General features: G+C 35.4%; 1 protein-coding gene across 2 annotated transcripts in view; it reads left to right on the forward strand.

Annotated features, from left to right (window-relative positions):
- The window catches only part of DGKB (diacylglycerol kinase beta), a 597,575-nt gene that overhangs the window by 137,934 nt on the left and 437,981 nt on the right, over positions 1-21,660 (forward strand). For both annotated transcript variants that reach the window (XM_045827955.1, XM_045827954.1), the window contains exons 6-7: positions 10,177-10,317; positions 20,437-20,486. In XM_045827955.1, coding sequence (XP_045683911.1) covers positions 10,177-10,317; positions 20,437-20,486 — 191 coding nt within the window. The remainder of the gene's footprint in view (positions 1-10,176; positions 10,318-20,436; positions 20,487-21,660) is intronic.

Below are 21,660 nucleotides of genomic sequence, written 5' to 3' on the forward strand. Positions count from 1 at the left end.
TGATTTTCTGAATATGGCTTATAAACCTTTAGCCATGAATCAATACTATGATTTCATATTTCGGTTCCTACAGCTTGAACACTGACAAAAAACAGAGGGAAATTTCATAAATTTGCTGATTGTTGCCACTACGAGTTTCTAACACCCAGTATTAACATGGTCTTAACACCTGTTCAGTTTTTTTTAAAATCTTTTGTAAAATGTATTTATGCTTAATGTTTTCTGCTAGATCTAACAGGTAAAACTTTGCAAACCCTTTTTAGTGTACTCAAATCTTTCCTTCTCAACAGATGACATTTTTCTCTTCACATCATACAGAAATGTTCACTAACATAAAATACCTCAGTTATTCCCTACATAACCCAGGACTGCTTCTTCAGCTCACAATGAATATATTCCAATTAGCTGTATTCCAGAAGGACTCAGACGAAGTGTGTCTGAAAGTCAAATAATTGTATTCGATACAACCTTGCTTCTAATTCCTGTCTTCCCTCTTGCTGAAGGGAACCCAATCATCTATCAATTTTCCAACCCTAAAAATCTTGGATTCTTCCTCCTTGCACTGCCTCATGTTTAGTTAGTTCCAGCTGCTTTGTATTACTTGTGGCAGCTACTTCTCAGATATTCTACCTGTGTCAGTTTGATTCACCATCAGTTGCGTTATAGATGGTCACACTCATGGATCCCAGGGGGCCCTGACTTCCTATCTCCAAAGCGGACTTTCTAACACAGAAGCCTGATTATATTACTCCTGGTTTTCCAAGTGTTAGGCCTTCACTATCAGTTCATGGAATGTGTTTTTGTTTTGTTTTTTTAACTTTAATTTTCCAAGAAAATTTAAATCCTTGATACTTAAAGTCAAAGAAAGCGGAGGTGCTCTGGTGAAGGGACACAGTGCGGGAGAGATTTCGTAACAGGGATGGATTCCTTGTCACTTTGCCTTCTCCCCATGTTTTGAGATACCTGCCCCTGAAGTGCCCTTAATGAGCCCCCAGCGCCTGGGCAATGTAATTATTTAAGAAGGTGATAAAATCTGAGTTCCACCGCATTAAACACATGCTATGCAGCTTATAGACTCTGCCTACAGCCCAAAGTTGTCTTTTTGCTCCATGCACTGCAGAATCTTTCCATGCCCAGTTGTTTGCTGACTTCAAAACGCTCCACTTACTTGAGACTCTATACTTTCTGCCCGTACTTCACAGCAAAACCTAGCTTTTTCAGGCCCCAGCTAATGCTTCACTTTAGTTCAATAGCACATGCTAGAAATGCAATAATCAATAAGATGGGCTACTTACAGAGTGCAACTGGAAACCACCCTGGAATCCTTGTAGAAGTCACCACATCTGCATCTTGTAGACTAGCTGGTGACTCCTTGACCCTCCCCAGTTCTCACCTATTCCAAACTTGGCAAAAACTCTGGGTATTAACTACCTTCACTAAATCATCATTCTTTTTGTATAGGATAGTAATTAATAGCAGTAATCAGTAACTTATTTTATCTATGAACACAATAATTAAAAGGGAATGTGACATGATTTATTAACTGGTTCAGGTACTCATACTATGCATTCCTATTGAGCTCCACATGTTTAAAGCAGTGACTCTATGATAGTGAATGTCCATTATTACCCATGGGTCAGTGTGGAGGTTTTTGTTGAAGTTTCTTATTAGTTGCTTTATAGGGAAGAATGAGAGAAGATTTTCCTAGCACCCTTTAAATGAGATCATGTAGTAAATCGACCAATTTTAGATATAATTATTCATTTTATTAATTTGTTCATTCATCCACTCATCCCTTTTTTTTAAAACACTTTTTGTGCCAGGAATTCTATAGGAAAGCTGAGAGTCTTTTAGAGTAAAGCAGAAAGAGACAATCAGGTGATCAAATGCATTACAGTGAAATAAATGCTGTGATCTCTTTGTTAGGATCATATGACTGAGATTTTAGTCATCAGTGAAAATTATCACGGTTAGGTAAAGGTAGGTGCTGGTATGGGTGGGAGAGGAGGGGAAGGGAGTGCCAAGAACCGAAGGCACCCTGCACATTTCTACTCAAATATAAAGAACATGTCCCACCAAAGAACAGTACACAAGCTGTGTAAGACATTCAGTTTTTTTCATTCAAAATATTTATTGATAACTTTAAGTTTGTCACACATGATTCAGATTGCTGGGGATCTATCAGTAAGTGAAATAGAACACCCCCACCCCATAGTCTTACTTCTAGTGGGGAGAGAAATACTAATCAATAAGTAAATATATTTAACATTGTCAGATGTTAATGAGTGCTATTGGCAAAAATGAATCATATAGAAAGCATGGGTCAGAGCTGAGAGTGACTAATTGAAATTGGAATAAGGGACATAAAGAGGTGGTCCCTGAGCAGATGGTAGTGATGACCTTGGACATTTTAGAGACAACCCGGAGGTGGGTTTGGGGGAGTGACTGTAGCAGAATCAGAATCTTCATGGCCCTAGAGGGCTGGAGGAAGGTAAGGGACTGGGGACACTGAGAGATATGGATCTGTGCCTTGGGTCATATGGACTGCGATAAGGTCAAGAGACTGGAGGAGAATGGCTGGAGAAGGGGCCAGGGAGGTCTCTGAGGCCATGTCATAAAGAGTTTGATTTGTCGTGCTAAGTTTGGAATTTCGTCTAGAAGTCAGAAAGCCATTATAAGGTTTTAAGCCAGAAAATAATCACATGGCCAGTGGTGTGGTGGCTACCATGATGGGAATTGAGGATGAAGGTATATATATCCAGAAGACATTTAGGATTGAGAATAATAACTATCTCTGAAAAACTTAGGGTACTTTTTCTTTGGTCCCTTCTCGTTGCCCATGCAATGTGGAAATACACACTCGGTTTGTGCGGTTTAGCTACAGTGTCAATGGTGGAATTCAACTTTTTTCATGTTTTCTCTGCAACCAGAGAGTCACAACACCAAATACTTCTTTTGTGTAGAGAAGTAGAAACAATTTCTTTTTGTCCATATGAAAGTTAATCAAATTAAGAACAGAAAATTACCCAGTGAAAATGAGGTACTTGATCCTTTTGGAAATATTCTTTTGCCAAATGACTTTAGTGAATGTTCTTGCCAAAAGACACACTTCATTAATTGTGCTGAGAAGAAACTATTACTCTTATCAGAACTGTCTTGAGGTTATTAAAAATTGTGTGTGTGTTTGCATGTATGTACTTTTTTTTATTTTAGGTAACTTTATGGGTCTTCTGTGTCTAATAAGCTACTTCAGTGTCCACAATGCTAAAAAGGTCAGACAAGATCCCCAAACACCCAAAGTGTACAGAGTACAAGGTTCTGTGACTGCCAAATAGGGAGGTTCTCGGCACACTGTAGGCATTAAAAGTATAGTTTCACATTCAGTGATCTTGGTGTACTTGCACTGTTCATAATAATGATTCTATGTGGTCTGTATAGCTTACATACCTACATACATATGCTCTAGAAATAAAGAGAAAAGAATTTCTATTCATTGGCAAATTAGCATTTATTTATATCAACCATTGCATTTCATATGCTTCAGTTATAGTTATTATAGTTTATACTTATAGTTATTAGTAGTAGTTATTAAAAACTTTTTTAACTCTAATAAATCTTTTATTATGAAACCCTGAAAACCCTTCACTGAAACCAGAGAGAAACCCACAACATCAAGTGCCAATTATGATAAAATTACTGTCAGAAAAGGACAAGTTGCCCCATAATCTCCCCTTTAATTATTAAATTGTTTGGACTTCATTATTCAGATTGATTTATTATTCTTTCTGAATGTTTCAAATAAAAGTTTGGTGTTCAAGTTTCTCACCTTTAGTAATAGATTTATTCACCTAGGACAAAGATGTAGTTAAGGTATATCTTAATATTTGTATATTACATGACAGTGGTTTTTTAAAGATTATTGTACTGTCCTGTTCATGAATACTTTTTACAGTTTTTGAGATCCTAATAAGGGCAAACACGGTTTTCAGTACCTTGCAGAGTCCCAAAGCAATTATAACATTTTAAATTTGTGATATGCTCTAAAAATCTCTAGTAATAGCCGGAAAATATGCAGTGTTACCATGCATTTCACCTCGATCTGCTAGAATGAGAGCTCTGTAAAAATGAGGCTTCTCATCAGATCTGATGCCTTATCCCCAGTGCCTAAAACCTGTTTTACTGTGACTAATATCAAAGGTCCTTAAATTTATTTTGGTTCATGTTTATAATGGGCATACTAGTTATACTCCTCTCAAAAACACAGATAGCCATCAGAAAATTATTCTTAATCTCTAAGGTAAATACGTATATATGTATGTGCATGTTTGTCCATGGAAATGTGAACGCATGCACACTTTTCACAGACACGTATTATAACGGATGCCTCAACGAATGGTGTGGATGTAAGAGGGACATTTAGAGCTCTCGGCCATGTCTAGGATTTCTAATTTTCCTTCCAAAAGTTTATGAAATAATCAATGTGTGCACTTTTAGTTGTCTTGAAAACCAGACTCTTAAAACAAAAGGTCATTTATTGAAAGGCAGTAGACATATCCCTTTGATTTATTTTTTTCCTTTCTGGCCCCACAAAATTGTACTTAGAGCATTGAATCCCAGTTTAGACTGCCTTTTGGATGTGCCTGCACTACTTTGCCTGTTTGGCTGAATGCAAAATGGAAATAATAACTGCATCTCTCTTACTTGATATTGAGACTTAAAAACATCATGTATTAGGTACGTTATAAGTGTTCAATGAATGCCAGCTATTCCATTATTCATTAAAAAGATTATTTCTCAGTGTTTTAATTTTGCAGACATAGAATAAAGGGCAAGTTCAATATATGTTTTTTTTCCCTAAGATGTCATACATTCTGAAAGAATACAGTAGAATTTCAGCAGTATTAATGGGATGTCTTTAAAATATGGAAAAAATAGAAATGTTGGTGTTATGACCTCTTTTAATATGTGGTGGTTTTATTCCCATACTTAGGTATATTTAAGGAACTCAGAGCAATTCAAATAACTTGAATTTTTTAACTGCAGACCTTGTATTACCTGCACTGTCCAGCAGGGTAGCCACTAGTCTAATGTAGCCATTTAATATACATCGATATAAAACAAAAATCAAACACCTCATTCACACCAGCCTCCTTTCACATGTTCAGCAGTCACAGGTAGTTATACTGCACTGAATAGCGCACATCTATCCCGTTGCCGCAAGAGCAAAATATTCTACCGGACAGGACTGATGCGGGCATATACTGTTTTAACTGCTTTTGGAAAGAGACTAACATTTAGAGTTAGATGACATGTCTTCAGCTCTTGACTTCCCCATTGCTACCGAACCATCAGCCACTTACTTTCTGACTTTGCACCCCGCTGTCTGTAGAACCACTGTCAGGGTCAGATAAAACCGCTCTGTGTAGATGTTGCTGGCTCACAGCCAGAAGTGTTGTGTCTGCCATTCCTTTGATAATAATGACTCAAGACAGGTGTCCAACCTTTTGGTCTCTAGCCCAGAATGGAAGGAGAAGAGTTGTCTTGGGCCACACATTAAATACATTGTGACGCGTAATCACAAAAAAGTCCCATAATGTTTTAAGTAAATTTAGGATTTTGTGTTGGACTGCATTCATAGCCATCCTGGGCCACATGTGGCCTGTGGGCTGTGGGTTGGACACCCCTGCTAGATCATTATCCACAACGCTTCGAGCCCTGTTCCTTACAGTTGCTTGTTCGGGGAGGTTTGCCAATGTCCAGTCATAAATCACAGTATGTTCTTAGAGGGGCGTTGCTGACCTCAGTTGCTTGTCAGGCACTGTATCCCGATGCCTACCCTCACTTTATGAGGAGTCACAGTGGATTTTGCATTACTTGATCATTTGCAACCTAATCTTATCTCATTTTGCTTCTAGTTTGCACAAAAACAAAGGATTTAAAAAATAATTATAATGTTATACTAAGACCAACATAGTTGGAAGGGCAGCTCTAAAAATCATGAATTGTATAATAATACTAAACCACTGTTTTTACTCTTGATTATCTCTGTTGTTCATCATGACGAATATATGCATAAGGGAAGTAGGATTATAATGTGTGACAAATTACTTCATAAACTTGACAAATTTCTGCAGATTGAACCAGTATTTAAGGAAATGGAAAATTCAATTTGCCAGACTGTTTTATTGCCTTAGTAGTTTAGAGATGTGATTTATGTTGTTAGTTTTGTATATTTCATTTTAGTAGATGAAGGAAAACTGGATAAGATGCTAGTGTTTTCGTGATCTGAAATGCTTGTGTTTGAAAGGAAAACTGGAGCAGAGGCAGTAGTTGAACCTGTACCCCAAACTTATTCACTAATAATTGAACCTTGAGACTGGAATTAAGACTATCTCTTAGAACAAACCTTTCCAGGTTATTGTTTCCAGAAATAGAGTGTCTAGATTGGGATAAAATGAAATGCATGTGCTTAAAGGATATAATAGTAGGTAGCGTTCAATTGGACTATTTTTTATAGTTAAACATTGAAAAGAAAAGAATGTTTACACATAAGTATATATTTCAGTGTATGTACTAAAATCATCATAAAAACAGAAAAAAACTCAAAGCCCAAGATCCTTTTTCCTAATAAGACATACACTCTAAATACAGTGCTTATTGTCTGCTTTATTCAGCACTTTCTCGTGCACCGCAAATACACGAATGTATACATTCAGACATCCACGTATATGTGGACGTAAACAGTGTGTGTGTGTATATTTGCTTCACTTTTGTTAAAAATATTTAAAGAGCATAACCTTAGGCAGGTCAGAGAACATGCTAAGTGGGTGTCCGTCAATTGAATGATCTTCAGAGCTAAATATTGACCACTTGAGGCAAAAGAAACATAGTTTTTGTTTTGCCTAGCTTCACATTCAGTTCCAAATGTAAGGAGTGAATTTCACCCACAACTGAATGGGTTAAAATGGAATTTGTTAATGGGGGGTAGATTTTGGAGCCTCCTCCCTTTGCTGCTAAAGGGGAGTGCAGGATCCATTTACTGTCTCATTGAAGAGCTGCAGGCAGGGAACCAGGCTGGCAAGGCCTTGTTTGCTGTGTACTTTGTTTCCTGTGTGTGTTCCGGGTAATATTTAGTGCAGTCTGCTTAAAAGGAAAATGACTTGTCTTCGGGGCAGTGGAGTGTCAAAGACGAGGATGGGAGATACATAGTGGAAAAGACCTCCAGCCAGGTTTAGGGAATGGAAAGAAATGATAAATGGTAGAGCGGGGTGTAAAAAACATTCTCTATGAAGACAGATTGAGGCCCAGGACATACTCACAGAAAATTCAGTGAAACTATTTAGAAACATCTTCACCACATAAGAGAAGGTGGGCTGATCTCCCACCTTCTCATCTTAGGGAGTGGGCTGGAGCAGGACAAACCAGTGAGCTTTTTCGTCAGTTCCACACCTGAGATGTAGCACAGTCCAGCTCTACAAATCACTTTGTGGTAAAGTAGTCGTGGAAAGGTCTTAGACAGTGCAACTTTTTTCTTGATTGCACCCCATAATTCATTGCAAAATATATATTTTACCTCTCAAATTTGGTATAATTGGAGTTGACAAAGATTTGATTTGTTCTTCAGCTTGTATTTTTGTATATGCTCATAATTCTGTTTATGTACTTATAACTTTTTTAAAATGTGAAATTATGACAATTAAATACATAATGCAGCTTTTAGTTTAGAACATGTCATGAACAGAAAATGAGAAGTATTTACTCATTTTGTCAAAATGAATTTTAGTACAGTAACAGGTTTTCTCAAAAGGTTGGGGCTAAATATAAATTATATATGTATGTTCATGTTCCATATGTATATAAATTACATACAGGAAAGCCAAACAGAAGATTCACACTCTCCTATTGTTTATATTCAGTATTATGAAAGCTTATAGTGGAATACCATGCACCTTCATTTTACGAGTACAAACAAATGATCATCAAGTGTTCTAAGTAAGTGAAACGTATAATACATTTGGCATTCTTTCAAACGAATGTTGTGTGTTCTTTTTATTCTTTCTAGATTTATTTTGAATACAAATCTTTTGTATAAAAGATTTAAAACAAGCTGATTAAATCATTTCAGTACCATAAGGGGGAAGATAGGAAGAGAGGATTAGCTCATCGGTCAGGGTGAGTTAGATCATGGTTTATCCAACCATAATTCAAGGGCTCTGTTCCCCAAGGCTGGAAGTTATAGGTATGTCTACGGTCAGTGCCAAATTGTCTTTTATCATAAGTTGAAACTGCTTGTTCCTGAAGCTGGCGAACTTTAGTTTGTCAATTAGAAATAGTAAGGTGATTATTTTGTCAAGTTCAAGATTGTCTTAAACTCTTTGCCCTTTTTTTGATTTATAAACTAACTATATTACTTTGTATTAGATATACTGTGACTCTTCTGTTAAGAAAGAAAATCATTTCTTAAATATTCATATGTATTTCAATAACTATAAAAAGAAGTAAAATAAATATGGACCATAGAGAAGTTTTTGAAATAAATAAAACTTCAGTAAAGAAAATGAAGGAAGGATATAAAGCAGTATTTTTCAAACTGTGGGTAGGGATACATTAGTGGATAATGCATTCAATTTAGAGAGTCTTTGATAGAATTTTAAGAATGAAATAGAATAGAAGAAAAGAAATAGGATACTTTAGAAAGGAAAATATTAGTTCAGTTATGAAACCTACTAATTAATGATATGCATGTTTGTATAAAAGAATCATCCTGGATAAAAGTGCAAATTTTTTTTCTTCCTCTATCAGTATTGAATCAATAGTCTGTAAACCATTACTGTAGAGAAAAAGAGGATGGGTTCCTAGCTCTGAATCTCTGGGAAATTAGCTCCTGTAAGCTTGTTTCTCATCTGTGAAATGGGAGTCATACAGTCTACATCACAGGGTTAATCTGAAAGTTAAGTGAGAGGACACCGCTAAAGTCCTCAGCATATCCTGCTACATATTACCTATTCAATAAGTGGTACCTTTTCTTAGCAATAGCATTGCCAATGATAAAACTAATTCATAACTGTTAGTAATGCATTAAGTAATCTGCTGGCTATCTTGAGATGAATGGAAGAGATAATAGTTGTTGAATCTGAAATATACATCAAAGGGAGTAGAACAGGGCAAGGGCGTGATCAGGTAGATGAGCACTAAGGAATGGCCAGCTTGTAGAACTGTATTTGGTTGGGATTATTTGGTCTATTCAAGTGACTCCTGGTTGATTAGGAACATGGTAGGCATTCAGCCCATTAGCAAGCTCATCCGAACACCTGTGAGGTTGCCAGATCTACCTCAAAGGATAATTGGGGTTTTCCTTCAGGTCTTATCCGGTACATGCGATCTGGTTTCAGAGGCTTCTGTATAAGATGGAAGGTACCATTTATTGAGAACAAGTTACAGTTTGATTATCACCAGACAGATAATATGCAATCATCAACTGTTGTGAACATTAAAGTTCTCGACCCTTGTCTTGGAATAAGCACAGTGAATGAATTTTAGAGAGTAAGTGTGGGCCGTATAAAATAAACTTCAGTCGTGTGTTGTTAGCTCTCTACCGAAATGCCTGTCCAGATATCCAGATTTTTGTTTCTGTCCCTTTCACTCTTATGGGCAGATTCCTTGACAGCAAAAAGGATGTCTTATTCATGGTGCTGGCAAATATATGGCATAAATATTTTTATGAATGAATGAGCCCTGAATAAATCATGTTGTGACAGACCCAAAGTTCTTTCTCAGTTTTTCTTTTTTTAATAAACAGCCAATTTTATGTATCTTCCCAGCTGATTTATAGCTGTGGCTGCCTAAAGCAGAGACAGGTGGAATAGGGAAGTGGTTCCTGGTATGTTCAAATCTGCCTGCGGACTCAGCCTGTGCAATGGGGCCCTGATCCTAAAACTCTGCATTAGGCAGCCAGAGTGGTCCTCTGTCATCAAAAGCCAGAAACTGCATTGTTCACAACAGTCCGTACAGGATGTCTGACTCTGCTGCACTGGCGCTCCGAAAGTTTGGTCATCCTATGGAAATATCCAGCTCTCTGCACGGGCTGTGCTTAACTCCCTATTTGTTGTTGTTGTTGTTTTATTTTTTAAACACTGAATACTTTTCAGAATATAAAGACAAGTATTTTTGTTTCAGGTCTGAGAATGAACAAAGGCGCCATCACACCCCCTCGTACTTCCCCTGCAAACACGTGTTCCCCTGAAGTAATCCATCTGAAGGACATCGTCTGTTACCTGTCCCTCCTGGAAAGAGGACGACCTGAGGACAAACTGGAGTGTATGTGTCTCTGTGTTTCATTCCTCATCACAGTTTGGGGTTAGGGAAAGGGACTGAAAATTGATTAACTTAAAACTGTATCTACTATGATTATCTCAATTTTCCTTAAATAAAGGGATCTTGGTGCATAATAAAAATTACTGCAATTGAAAAATCAAAGTATATTAATAATATTGATTGATTTCAGGCAATTCATCAAATTTAATCTATTATCCAGTATTTCTTGAACATGTTTGTCTAATAAATGGCTTTTTTAAAAAAATGTTGCTAAGTTTGATAACAAGATGATATTGGAAAGTATACTTTGAATTATTTTGAAAAAGGAACAAAATATTTCTAGGACATGAGGAAGTCTTTCTGTTAGTCAGCAAGAGGGTTCGCATTACAGCACAAGCCTTTCTCCCTTGAAAATCTTTCTTAAAAGTTTTGCCCTAACACTTTCTCTTTTAAAAAAAAAATTAATCTATATTGTATTTTTTTTTCATTACTATTTAGTCCCTTAATGCCTCCCCCGCTGCCCCCAGCAATCACCACACTACTGTCCATGTCCATGAGTCCTTTTTCCACTTTCTTTGACAGGAACAAATGATTTCTTAAATATCGAACATGAGAGTTTCATTTATAGAAGCTGACTCTGGATATTATCAATAATTAAATAATAGCTACTGTTTGCTTCTTTTATGATGTAGCAGGAATTTCCAATAGAGGATTTCTGTCTAATTGAAAGGAAAAAAAAATTGCTCTCACTTATAAAATATAGTCATTGAGCTCTCTCTGGTGGCAAACAGTACTCATTGCAATACAAGAAAATGGTTTTTAAACATTAACTCGTGAGCCAAGATGATCATTTATTTAGCAATCTATTCTGTCTCCATAGCCCTTGCTAACTCTAGAACTGGTGGTTTGTTCAGCAATCTGATTAACTTGATTATATTGGCTATTATTAAAATGAATTTAAAAAATTGGCTGCTGAAATGATAGTGAAGGTAATGAATCCTAAATGTGACATTTCTAAAGCCAATACATTGTCATGTCTCAGAATTATAATTAGGAAGTATGTTTAATTAAACTTAATAGTAAACTATTGATGAAATTTTTCTCACTAGTAAAGAATTTTCTATAATACGATTATTCAGGTCACATCTGCTTATGAATAAGATGTATTGACATTACTCTTTAAATAAATATTTATCATTCCTAAATGTTGAATATTTGCATTTCAAGATTTATTTGTATTCCTAAGAACTTACAGAAATCTCTCTCCTTCCAAAATAAATATTAATGTTCAGTGAATTTCTATTGAAGTTACAGCCAGAGAAAAAGTTTGCTCAGGTGTTATCAGGACCATGTTAGTGATGATTTTGGAAATACAAAGGCATTTTTTTCCCAGCTCTGAGACTGAATGAAGGCACCATCCTGCCTCCCCAATGTGGTCTTTGTGTAGCAGCTTAATTATTTTAGGTCAATGAGAAGTATCTTTTAAAGCTAGAATTCCTAAGAGGCATGCTTTCAAGTTCTCAATTTTTGCCTGTGAATGAACAACTGGCTTTGTCCACAATTACAGACGGAACGCTTACCCACAGGTCATTCAAAAACACTTGGTGAATCAGGTCAAACCTGACCTTCTACTACCTGCCTCAAGTGTTACCAACCCCCTTCCCTCCATTCTGTCTGTGTATTTTCAAACTCTTTTTTAAGCTTTCACAAGATTTAGTTGTATTCCTTTTTTTTCTTAAACATTTCTTCAGACTCTTTCCATAGGCAGACTTGTTATGGCCTGGCACTATTACTGTGATTTTTGCTGGAATCTTCAAGGTGAATGAATTTCAACCTCAGAAGCACATTAAGGCATCCCTGTGTCCCAGCTATCTCTTCTCTCCTCTCCTCTCCTTTGGAGGACCTTAAGGTCGTCCTTGATTACCTGGAACTTATATTTAATTTTAAAGGCCAATGCCTGGCCCTTTCCTACATCAATTAAATCAAAATCCATTCCCCTCACCCACTTTCTTAACAATGTTCAGTTCTATACATTTTAATTTTGCTATAATTGCAGATTGATACATTTCTAACATTCGTGCATTCTTTTATAATTACAGATTTTAAAAAATTTTTAGTAAGACTTTAAAGAAATTAAATGGTTCTTAATAGGTATTTATTTCCAAAATAGTTATGACTTATTAAATATAATATAAACTAGAGGAAACAAAAGAAGAAAAATAATTAAAATGAACACAGAAATAGATATGATGAAGCACCTAAAATAATTAACTTTTGCAGGTCAAGGCTCAATTTGGGTCTTGATTTCCCTAATCACATGCATCATAGCATTGATACTTCCCATTTGAGTGACGTGGGCATATTAAAAAACAAACAAACAAAAATAACACATTACACTTCAGTTTCCACATCTGTAAAATTGTAATCAAAATATCTCTCATATGCTTGCTATGAGAATTAAATGAACTAATATTTGCTCACTTAAATTTCTTCATGTATTTTAGTCTACATAATTGTCTGTGAGGTGAAACAAAAGTTTAGAATTCTTATCTCTTAATCATTTCACTCTTCTGAATTTGCCTGTGGCTTTTTTTGCCTCCTATTCTGTCAAACAGAGACCGACCCCATAGTCTACGAGGCCAACCATTCTTTCCTACTTAGTTTCAGGCATGCAATATATTTGCTCCTATACTGAGGTTGTAGAGATTTATAAAGCTATCTAAATATAATTCTATGGATTAACCTCAACCAGTCTTCAGTGTTCCTCTGGTCATCAACTTCTTTTAGTTAAAAGTTCATTTGGAGGCTTTCTTTTTTCAAACACCTGACAGCTTAATCATCCTCTCACATATAAAGTTTAAATTCTTGTGCCTACCTCTCACGTTACCTAAAATTTGCCAACATTTAGTCTATTCTTTCCTATTTCTCTTCTGACTGGGGATAAGTGTTCTTTTGATAGCTCCTTACTGAGTAATATGCAAAATCAAACCCTTAACTTGGCATCCATAAACTGATCTGGCTCCACAATTTGATCCCAGCCTAACCTGGCAGTGTTGCATTTGGCTTTGACTGGCCCACACTGCACAAATGGATTTATTTTTCAGTCATCAGACAGACCTTGAACCTTTCCACCTTCATGCCTTTGCTTATCAGGAGTATTTGTTGTGGGTGTTCATTCCTGGTGCCCATCAGATCCAGGGCAGGCTCATATTGTGATTTGAATTCCCATCTCCTCACTGTATTTATTTGGTTCTCTCTCCTTGTGCCCTTGCACTGTGTGTAACTTCCCACCCTAGCAGCTGATTTGTGTGTGCATGTGTGCATGTGTTTGCGTGTGTGTGTTTCACAGATTGATGCTCAGAAATGATAGTTTAATGGAATTGTGTGAAAGTTAATGGGTACATGAGAAGATGATGTAAGTATTTACATCAATATTTACATCAAGATGAGAAAGTGATGTAAATATTTAAGGCATGAAATAATACTAATTTATTTATACTGAGACTTAAAAATACATAATATGTACATTTGGATGAGTGTTTATATATTGTCAAGGACTTAACTATAATAACAATTCAGTTAGCTTACATTTACTGAAAATATATCACCACAGAGAAACCAATAGGACAACAACCACAAAATAGATAATTGATGTGAGATAATGAAGACTGTCCTGTATGTTAGTTAGTACTATGAGAAATATTAATCTCAGAATTACTGAAGCTTAACACTGAAGAGAACAACTTAAAGGTTATTTAGTCAACTTCCCCATAGTGTCAAAGAAAAAAGGTCAGAGAGACTGGGTATTAATTATACAAACAGTTCATCTAGTTGTGACCAAAACCCATGATTTCTGATTTACTGTATAAGTTCTATGTTTATTTTATGAAGCTTTGTTTCATTGTTTTTTATTATTTTTTCTCATGAAAAAAGAAGAAAATATTACTCCATTATTTCATATATCACAAACTAATCAGCTAATTATTTCACCTCTGCTCTTAAAGTTTAAGTACATCTTGAAACATACAAAATGATTTAAAAATGTGAATTAAAGAATTTCCAGTGAAAATGCTTTTTAAAGTACTTTCTAATATTTAAGAACAAATTCCTAATTAATCTTTTCATATCAATAACAAATGCAAATTATAAAAACCAGAGTATATTAAAATAATATTCAAGGAAAAATAGAGAGAAACCTGCTAATTTTTGGAAGAGAAAAAATCTAGAAATAAAGAATTACCCTTAATATTGTATAATATGCCTTCACTCTGATCTTTTAACCAAATTCATGTGTGGGCACATAATTGTTTCTATATAAAGTATAATTACATGAGCATAAAAATAGGGAAAAAGTGGGTTAAAGTAGCTTGTAACTTTGTAACATGTACCCATCTTTGGAAGCTATCATGTTGACAGGATAATTTTAATATTGGGCTTAAATTATTTTTGCACCTAAAAATCTATATCCTTATCATGTTGGTTTTCAAAATAAGATCTATTTGCTCACTTGATCCTGCACCTAACTTTACTTTTAAATACTAAGAAGAAATAGCTTATTATAATGTTTGATGATAGGTATTAAATTAATCAATATTATTGAGATAATAGTTTTAAAAGGGAGAGTTTCTACATGCTTATCAAAACCAATTTTTATTTTCCAAAATATTAAAAGTTGCCTTTTTCTTATATAATTAATTTCTCTGTTTTTACATAGCTAAGAAATTCCCATCTCCTCCAGTCATAAACTTTTGTTTTGAAACGTGTGTTCTGTATCCATTCTTTAATCAGGTGCAAGGTATGACACATAGCATTTGAGGGTCTAACTTCCTTTTGTGAAGATTATCAAATCGATTTTCAACTGACTACCCTTCTGTGCAAATTTTTGCCTCTTCTGTGCTACTGGCATAAGTTCATATTTCTCAGGTTTAGTCAGTTTCCACTTTTTATCCAGCATCTGAAAGTTGGTTGTTCTTTTCTCCTTTCACATTTTCTTTGTGTTTGTGGTTTTATGCCTCTTCAATGCCTGTCTCTAGTGGCACTTCCATAGAAAGCTAAGGAAAATATGCATATTCAATACTTCATATTTTTCTTGACCCCAATACAATTTTAATTTAGGGAAATAGACTTACTCTGAAAATTAAAATTCTAGAATTTTTCTCTCTTATCCAGAACCAAAGAAAACATTCATCCTTGATTTAGACTTGGTGAGCTTTAGAGTATATAATACTTAGTGCTCTATATATGTATACATTTTTATTCTTGCTATTATTATTGATGAAAATGTAAAGTTGTCCAAGCTTTTTCCTTCATGAATTAGAGAGGGTTCATAGACAGTGGTGAACCCCTATTAATGTGTTTAGAAAATAATTATGTAAAACACAGCAGGGCTTCTCCTTCAGGCAGTAGTGAACTAAGTGTTCTTAGACCAGGTTTCTTACTGGAAACAACTAGAAAATTTGCGCACAATGTTTTTTGGTTTTTTACATCTGAAAAATTTAAGGAAATTATCAGGACAAGTTATGTTTATGGGTCAAATATCTGGGAGAGAGGAGGTTGGCTTTTGCCACTGTTTTTATTTTATTTTATTATTTTTATTTTTTAAAGATTTTATTTATTTATTTTTAGAGAGGGAAGGGGGAGAGAGAGAAAGAGAGAGAGATCAATGTGAGGTTGCTGGGGATTATGGCCTGCAACCCAGACATGTACCCTGGCTGGGAATTGAACCTGGGACACTTTGGTTCCCAGCCCGCGCTCAATCCACTGAGCTATGCCAGCCAGGGCTTTATTTTATTTTTTAAAAGATTTTATATATTTATTTTTAGAGAGGGGAAGGGAGGGAGAAAAAGAGGGAGAGAAACAACATGTGTGGTTGCCTCTCACATGCCTCCTACTGGGGACCTGGTATGCAAGTCAGGCACGTGCCCTAGACTGGGAATGTAAATGGATGCCCAGTGATTCTCAGGCGTGAACCCAATCCACTGAGCATACCAGCCAGGGCATGCCACTGTTTTTAAATTATAAATTCCTACAATTACAACTGAGAGGCTGAACAACTGAGCAGTTTTGGTGGACTGGCCTTGGAGGGAAAGATTAAAATTCCAGATTTGTTTCAATAGCTATATGGTGGTCTCTCTAACTGTGGTTTGAATTTTCATTTTCTTTATGATTGGTGATTTTGAACACTTTGTTATAACTGATCATTCATATATCTTCCTTTTTTGAAGTGTCTGCTCAATTTTTTGCCTCTATGTTAATTAGGTTGTTGGTTATTTTATTACTGAGCTTTAGGATTTTTTCATATATTCTGGAAACAAGTTCTTTGTCAGATATATGCACTTCAAGTTTGTGGCTGGCTTATTTATTTTCTTATTTTTGGTGAACAGGAGTTTTAATTTTGATAAAGTTTAATTTACCTATTATTAATTTTTTGTCATTGTTGGTTCATGTTAGATGGTTAAGGTTGTGAAGGTATTTTCCTATATTTTCTTCTAGAATCTTTATAGTTTAGCTATAATGATAAAATTAGAGTTTATTTTTCAAAAGTTAAAGTTTAAAGTTCAAAATCATTTGACATAATGTTTATGTTTAATGTGAAGTAAGAGTCAGTGTTCTTTTTTTAATGACTATCTATCTAGTTGTTCCTTTGTCAACTTTTGAAAAGAATTCTCTATCCCCTTAAACTATTTCAGTATCCTGTTCATCCTATGTGTGTGGCTCTATATCTTGACTTTGTTTTCTTGCATTGTTTTATTTGTTTATCCTTTGGCCAAAACTTCACTGTCTTGATTACCCTTGGGTATTAGAAACTCTTGAAGTCAGTAAATGCAAATCTTCCAAATTTGTTCTCCCTTTATGGTTGTTTTATGCATCTTAAGTCTTTCTTTATTTTTATATAAATTTTAAAATCAGCACCTGAATTTCTAAAACAAAGCTGTTGTTGAACAGAGTTAGAAATGAGAAATCTAGAAACTGCCCCTAACTTACACGGACACGGTAAGCATGACAATTTCGGCACAGCAGAGCAAATAAACATTCTCTTCCCAGTACTAGTACTTGCATAATTGGTTATCTGTATTGTTTCTTCTTCCACTGTAATACATCCCCCATTTTGTGTCTGGAAAAAGCTTAGTTGGCAGTTCTGACGGTAGGTCTTAATGTAAATTGCATCCAGAAAGGCTAGAACCGGAATGGTAGGATTCTGGAATATCCTGGGAAAGTCCAAGTCTTTCTGGAAAATGAATGTACGAAAATTAGCTGACTGTCACTAGTAACCAGGGAAGTGGGCATTAAAACCTCAGTGGCATTCCGCTCACTATACCTTCAACCAGAATGTGTTAAATTAGGGTGGTAATGCGCAATGCTGGTGAGGGTGTAGAGAGACTCAAACTCTTATGGACTACTGTTTAGAATTCGGTTCGGTCAAGTCAGTTTTGAAATGTTTGTGAATATTACTAAAGGTAAACATTTGCAAATCCTATGATCAAAGCATTCCTTTTACTGATTTGTAGCCAAATGGCAAATTTTCATCTAAGCACACTTTTTAGAAGAGGTTTATATTAGAATTTTTTGAAATAACACCAGTATTACTAGAAATAGCAAATCGGAGACAACCTAAATAAAATCAGTAAACTATGATGCTTTTATACATTGGGTTAATAGGTAGCAAAGAAAGTGAATGAGTTAGTACTACACATAACAATACAGATGAAGATCAGAAATGTGACATGTAGTAAATGATGCTTAAATCAAAAGAATGCATATAAAATCCAAGACAGTGTTTAATTTTGCAAATGGACAGAGAAATAATGATGGGGAGCATGAGAGGATTTCTGCTGCTAGTAATATTCTATTCCTTGACTTGACTAACTAGATACATTGGTGTGTTTACTTTGATAAAGTATTAAATTATAAGTAATACTTCAATAATACACTTATTTTTAAAACCATTGTTTTGTTTATAGTAGCATGGAGGGAGACAGCAAAACAGATTAGTTTTTAATTAAACTTGCTTAATAAAGCAGATTAATATTTAAAAATGATATTGAGGGACACATAGAATCATTAGGAGAGGCGAAAACTAGGTTTGGAGGCTGCTTCCCTAGGACAAGGACCACATCAACTACGAACTGGGGGAAAATCCATCGCTGCCTCCCTGAGCTCAGACAGTGCCCCTGTCAATGACAGCACCCCTGACACATCCAGGACCCTGGACGCTCTCTCTGTAGTCACTGATGCTGCTGACCCCATCACCAGAATGGGTTGAGCAGCTCCTTTTTTCCTGGGTCACTAGCATCTGACCATCTGGGCTTGTGCTTCTGATTGGTAGAGTCTAGGTCGTGTGTAAATTCAATCTTCAATTCAAGCTAGTAAAGAAAATGTATCTGGTGTTTCAGCTGTGATTATGGTTTGTATCTAAAATGTGGCTTTCAGAGCACAGAAAGAAATGTCAGATGCTGCCGAAGTGAATGATGGTTACCTACAAGTGCACCCCATTCATGTGTTATGTCTTTGAGTTCACGTTTCCAACAAGGTTTGCCAGCACAGGGTTTCCGTGTGTCTGAGCTGTGTGAAGTGGGTTAGCAGTCATTTACGCCATTAAGGATTACCAGAGGTACAAGTATCTTTCATTCTAAAGTATAGTGGCTTTGCTAAGTTCCTGCCTTGTTCCTGGTAATTAGCCCATTCTCTGAGTGGTGTGAGAAATCTTGCCATTTCTGAAGATATTTTTACCATTTTCTGCTGGACTAGAAAATCTTGAAATGCCTAATATCCACGTGAAAGTAAGGTTCTTTCTTTCTGAACTTTATTCTCACTTGATGAGTATATGAGAGAACAATTATCCTGGTTTGCAAATAAAGACATTTAGGTCTTTTAGCCAGCCTATTTTCTCCCTTTATTCAGTCAGTACACACTTTCCCCTTGCATTTTAATCTTTAAAGACTGTTTGCATTTTACCATACATAGGATATGATAGATTGGCAGCACTTTCTCCTTTTAGTGATGTGCAGACCAGTTTTGCATCTTATAAATAATGACCTTAGACTTGGTGAGCTATAATCATGATTTTAGATACAAAAATAAAATATATGATCAAGGTCATTGTATAATTATGCCTCCTCGTTACCAGTGTCCTTATTTAATATTATAGACCTCAGACATCAAGATTCTCCAAGAAATTATACAAACCCAACACAAACCTTCACTTCCAGTTGTCTGTTTTTACAGCTGTATCATTCTTCTTTGTGTGACTCAGTACGGCACCTGCAGCCACTTCCGCAGTCTCCTGGCGGTGTGTGAATTACACAGGGGATCCTCAGGCTAGCAGAAGACTCTACCACCACGCATTCCCGACTTCACTGCCACAAAGCCAGCACTCTTCTTTCCCTTCCTTGATCAAAGAGTGGCTACTCCATAGAACTGCATCTCAGATTTAAATAAATATGCCATGATAGACATGACAATAACACAGTTTATGTTTTGTCATCCTCCATCAAAAGAATCCCCTTATTCTGCACTAATCCTTCCTTTCCCACAGTACTGGGGGGATCAATCAAAACCATGGCTTACATTTGTGTCATGACCTACGACTTTTGATAGGCACTTGTATGTATCACTGCACTTGACTTTCACAGCAAATATGTGTCTTATGACAAAGCGATTATTCTCATTTTACAGAGAGTGAAAAGTGTTTTAGTAAGCTCACATAACAGTGCATGGTAAATTCCAAATTATAATTCATTTCCAGTCCTCTGATTCAGTTGATTTTTATTATCTACTATGCCATGCAATATCCAGACTCTGAATGTCTGAATTGCTTTTCTTCTGTTATTTTTGAGTTTCCATTTAATGATCTTGTAATAAAGAATTTGAATAACTAGTAATATTTTCTAGATACATAACGAAAATTGATGGACATTATATCTGATTGCCAGTATTTTTATTAATTGATTAATTCACTTTCAATTTAGCTTGAGAAATGATCTCACAAATCAATTGCCTTGAGGATGGGAGGGACTTGGTATTTGTTTTTATTAGAAAATATGCTTTTGAAGAATATGCCTTATGATAAGCATTCACCTTACTAGCCTATAATCTTTTTTTCAATATATCTTTTATTTCTAGTTATGTTTCGCCTCTATGACACGGATGGGAATGGCTTCCTGGACAGCTCGGTAATTTTTTTCCTCAAATATTCTGTGAAAATTTTGAAGTAGTTCTGAAAAAAAAATGCAATGAATAAATTTATAGCTATTATCATAGAAGACACACATAATACAATTTTCATGCACTCACATAGCATTTTTATCATCTGACTTTTTGAAAAGGAGTTATCTGAGGAAACTGTTAGGATTGCAATTGTTCTATTGAATAATTTCACCACATAAAAGTGACTTTTTATGCACTGGAAGGTAAAAAAGGCTCCAACTTTATTTGAATAAAACATCAGAAAGTTGAGAAACATTGATCTAGAAAGAAAAACATAGTCGCAAGATTTGAAACTATGGAAAATATTGAGAATACAAGCAGAATTTAAAGAAATTGTATTCATTTTAATTGTTTTATTTTCCCACTTGTGGAAAGTATTCTTAATTATTTATGCTGTATAATTATTTATATCTAAATATATTTATAAGTTGCTTTGACAAACTTCCCTTTTTAAAGTGTCTCACCCAATTTTAAATGCAACTTGCACATGCTATAGCTTTAGTTATAAAAAATAGTCAGAGAAAAACACCATATCCATATGATTTAACTGAAAGGAATGATTACATGCTTATTTTATTTTTAACATGCAAATCATTATAGTTTTCAGAAGAGAAGTTTCACTCTTAGTTCTTTTGCACAATTAGTGCCTCATAAGTATATCTGTCTCAGGTTCCATCCAATAATATACTTTATATTTGCTAATAATATATTTTACATATTACAGTATTTCCTGTTCTGTAAAGGAAATGTTGAGAATAGAGGAGGGGGGTGGGAGGGGTGGGAGTGTGTAAAGGGAGATAAATGGTGATGGATCAAAACTTGACTTGGGGTGGTGAACACACAACACAGTGTACAGATGAGGTGTTATAGAATTGTGCATCTGAAACCTGTATAATTTTGTTAACCAGTGTCACCCCCGTAAATTTAACTAAATATTAGTAAAAGAGTATGTGTCAGATTATGGAACTTTTGGAGGGAAGAGTTACCTCAAAAAAAACCCCAAATGTTTTGAAATATTTAATACAACATTATTTCTGAAGTGAGTTTCTCTCTTCATCTGGTGTCCCTCCCAATGCAGACCTCAAACAGACTTGCACAGGCAAAGCAGAGTAGTTAGAGACACACTTCTGTAACACCGAG

Source organism: Phyllostomus hastatus, unplaced genomic scaffold (genome assembly GCF_019186645.2).
Source record: "Phyllostomus hastatus isolate PE091 unplaced genomic scaffold, TTU_PhHast_1.1 phas_scaffold_78, whole genome shotgun sequence".
NCBI lineage: Eukaryota > Metazoa > Chordata > Mammalia > Chiroptera > Phyllostomidae > Phyllostomus > Phyllostomus hastatus.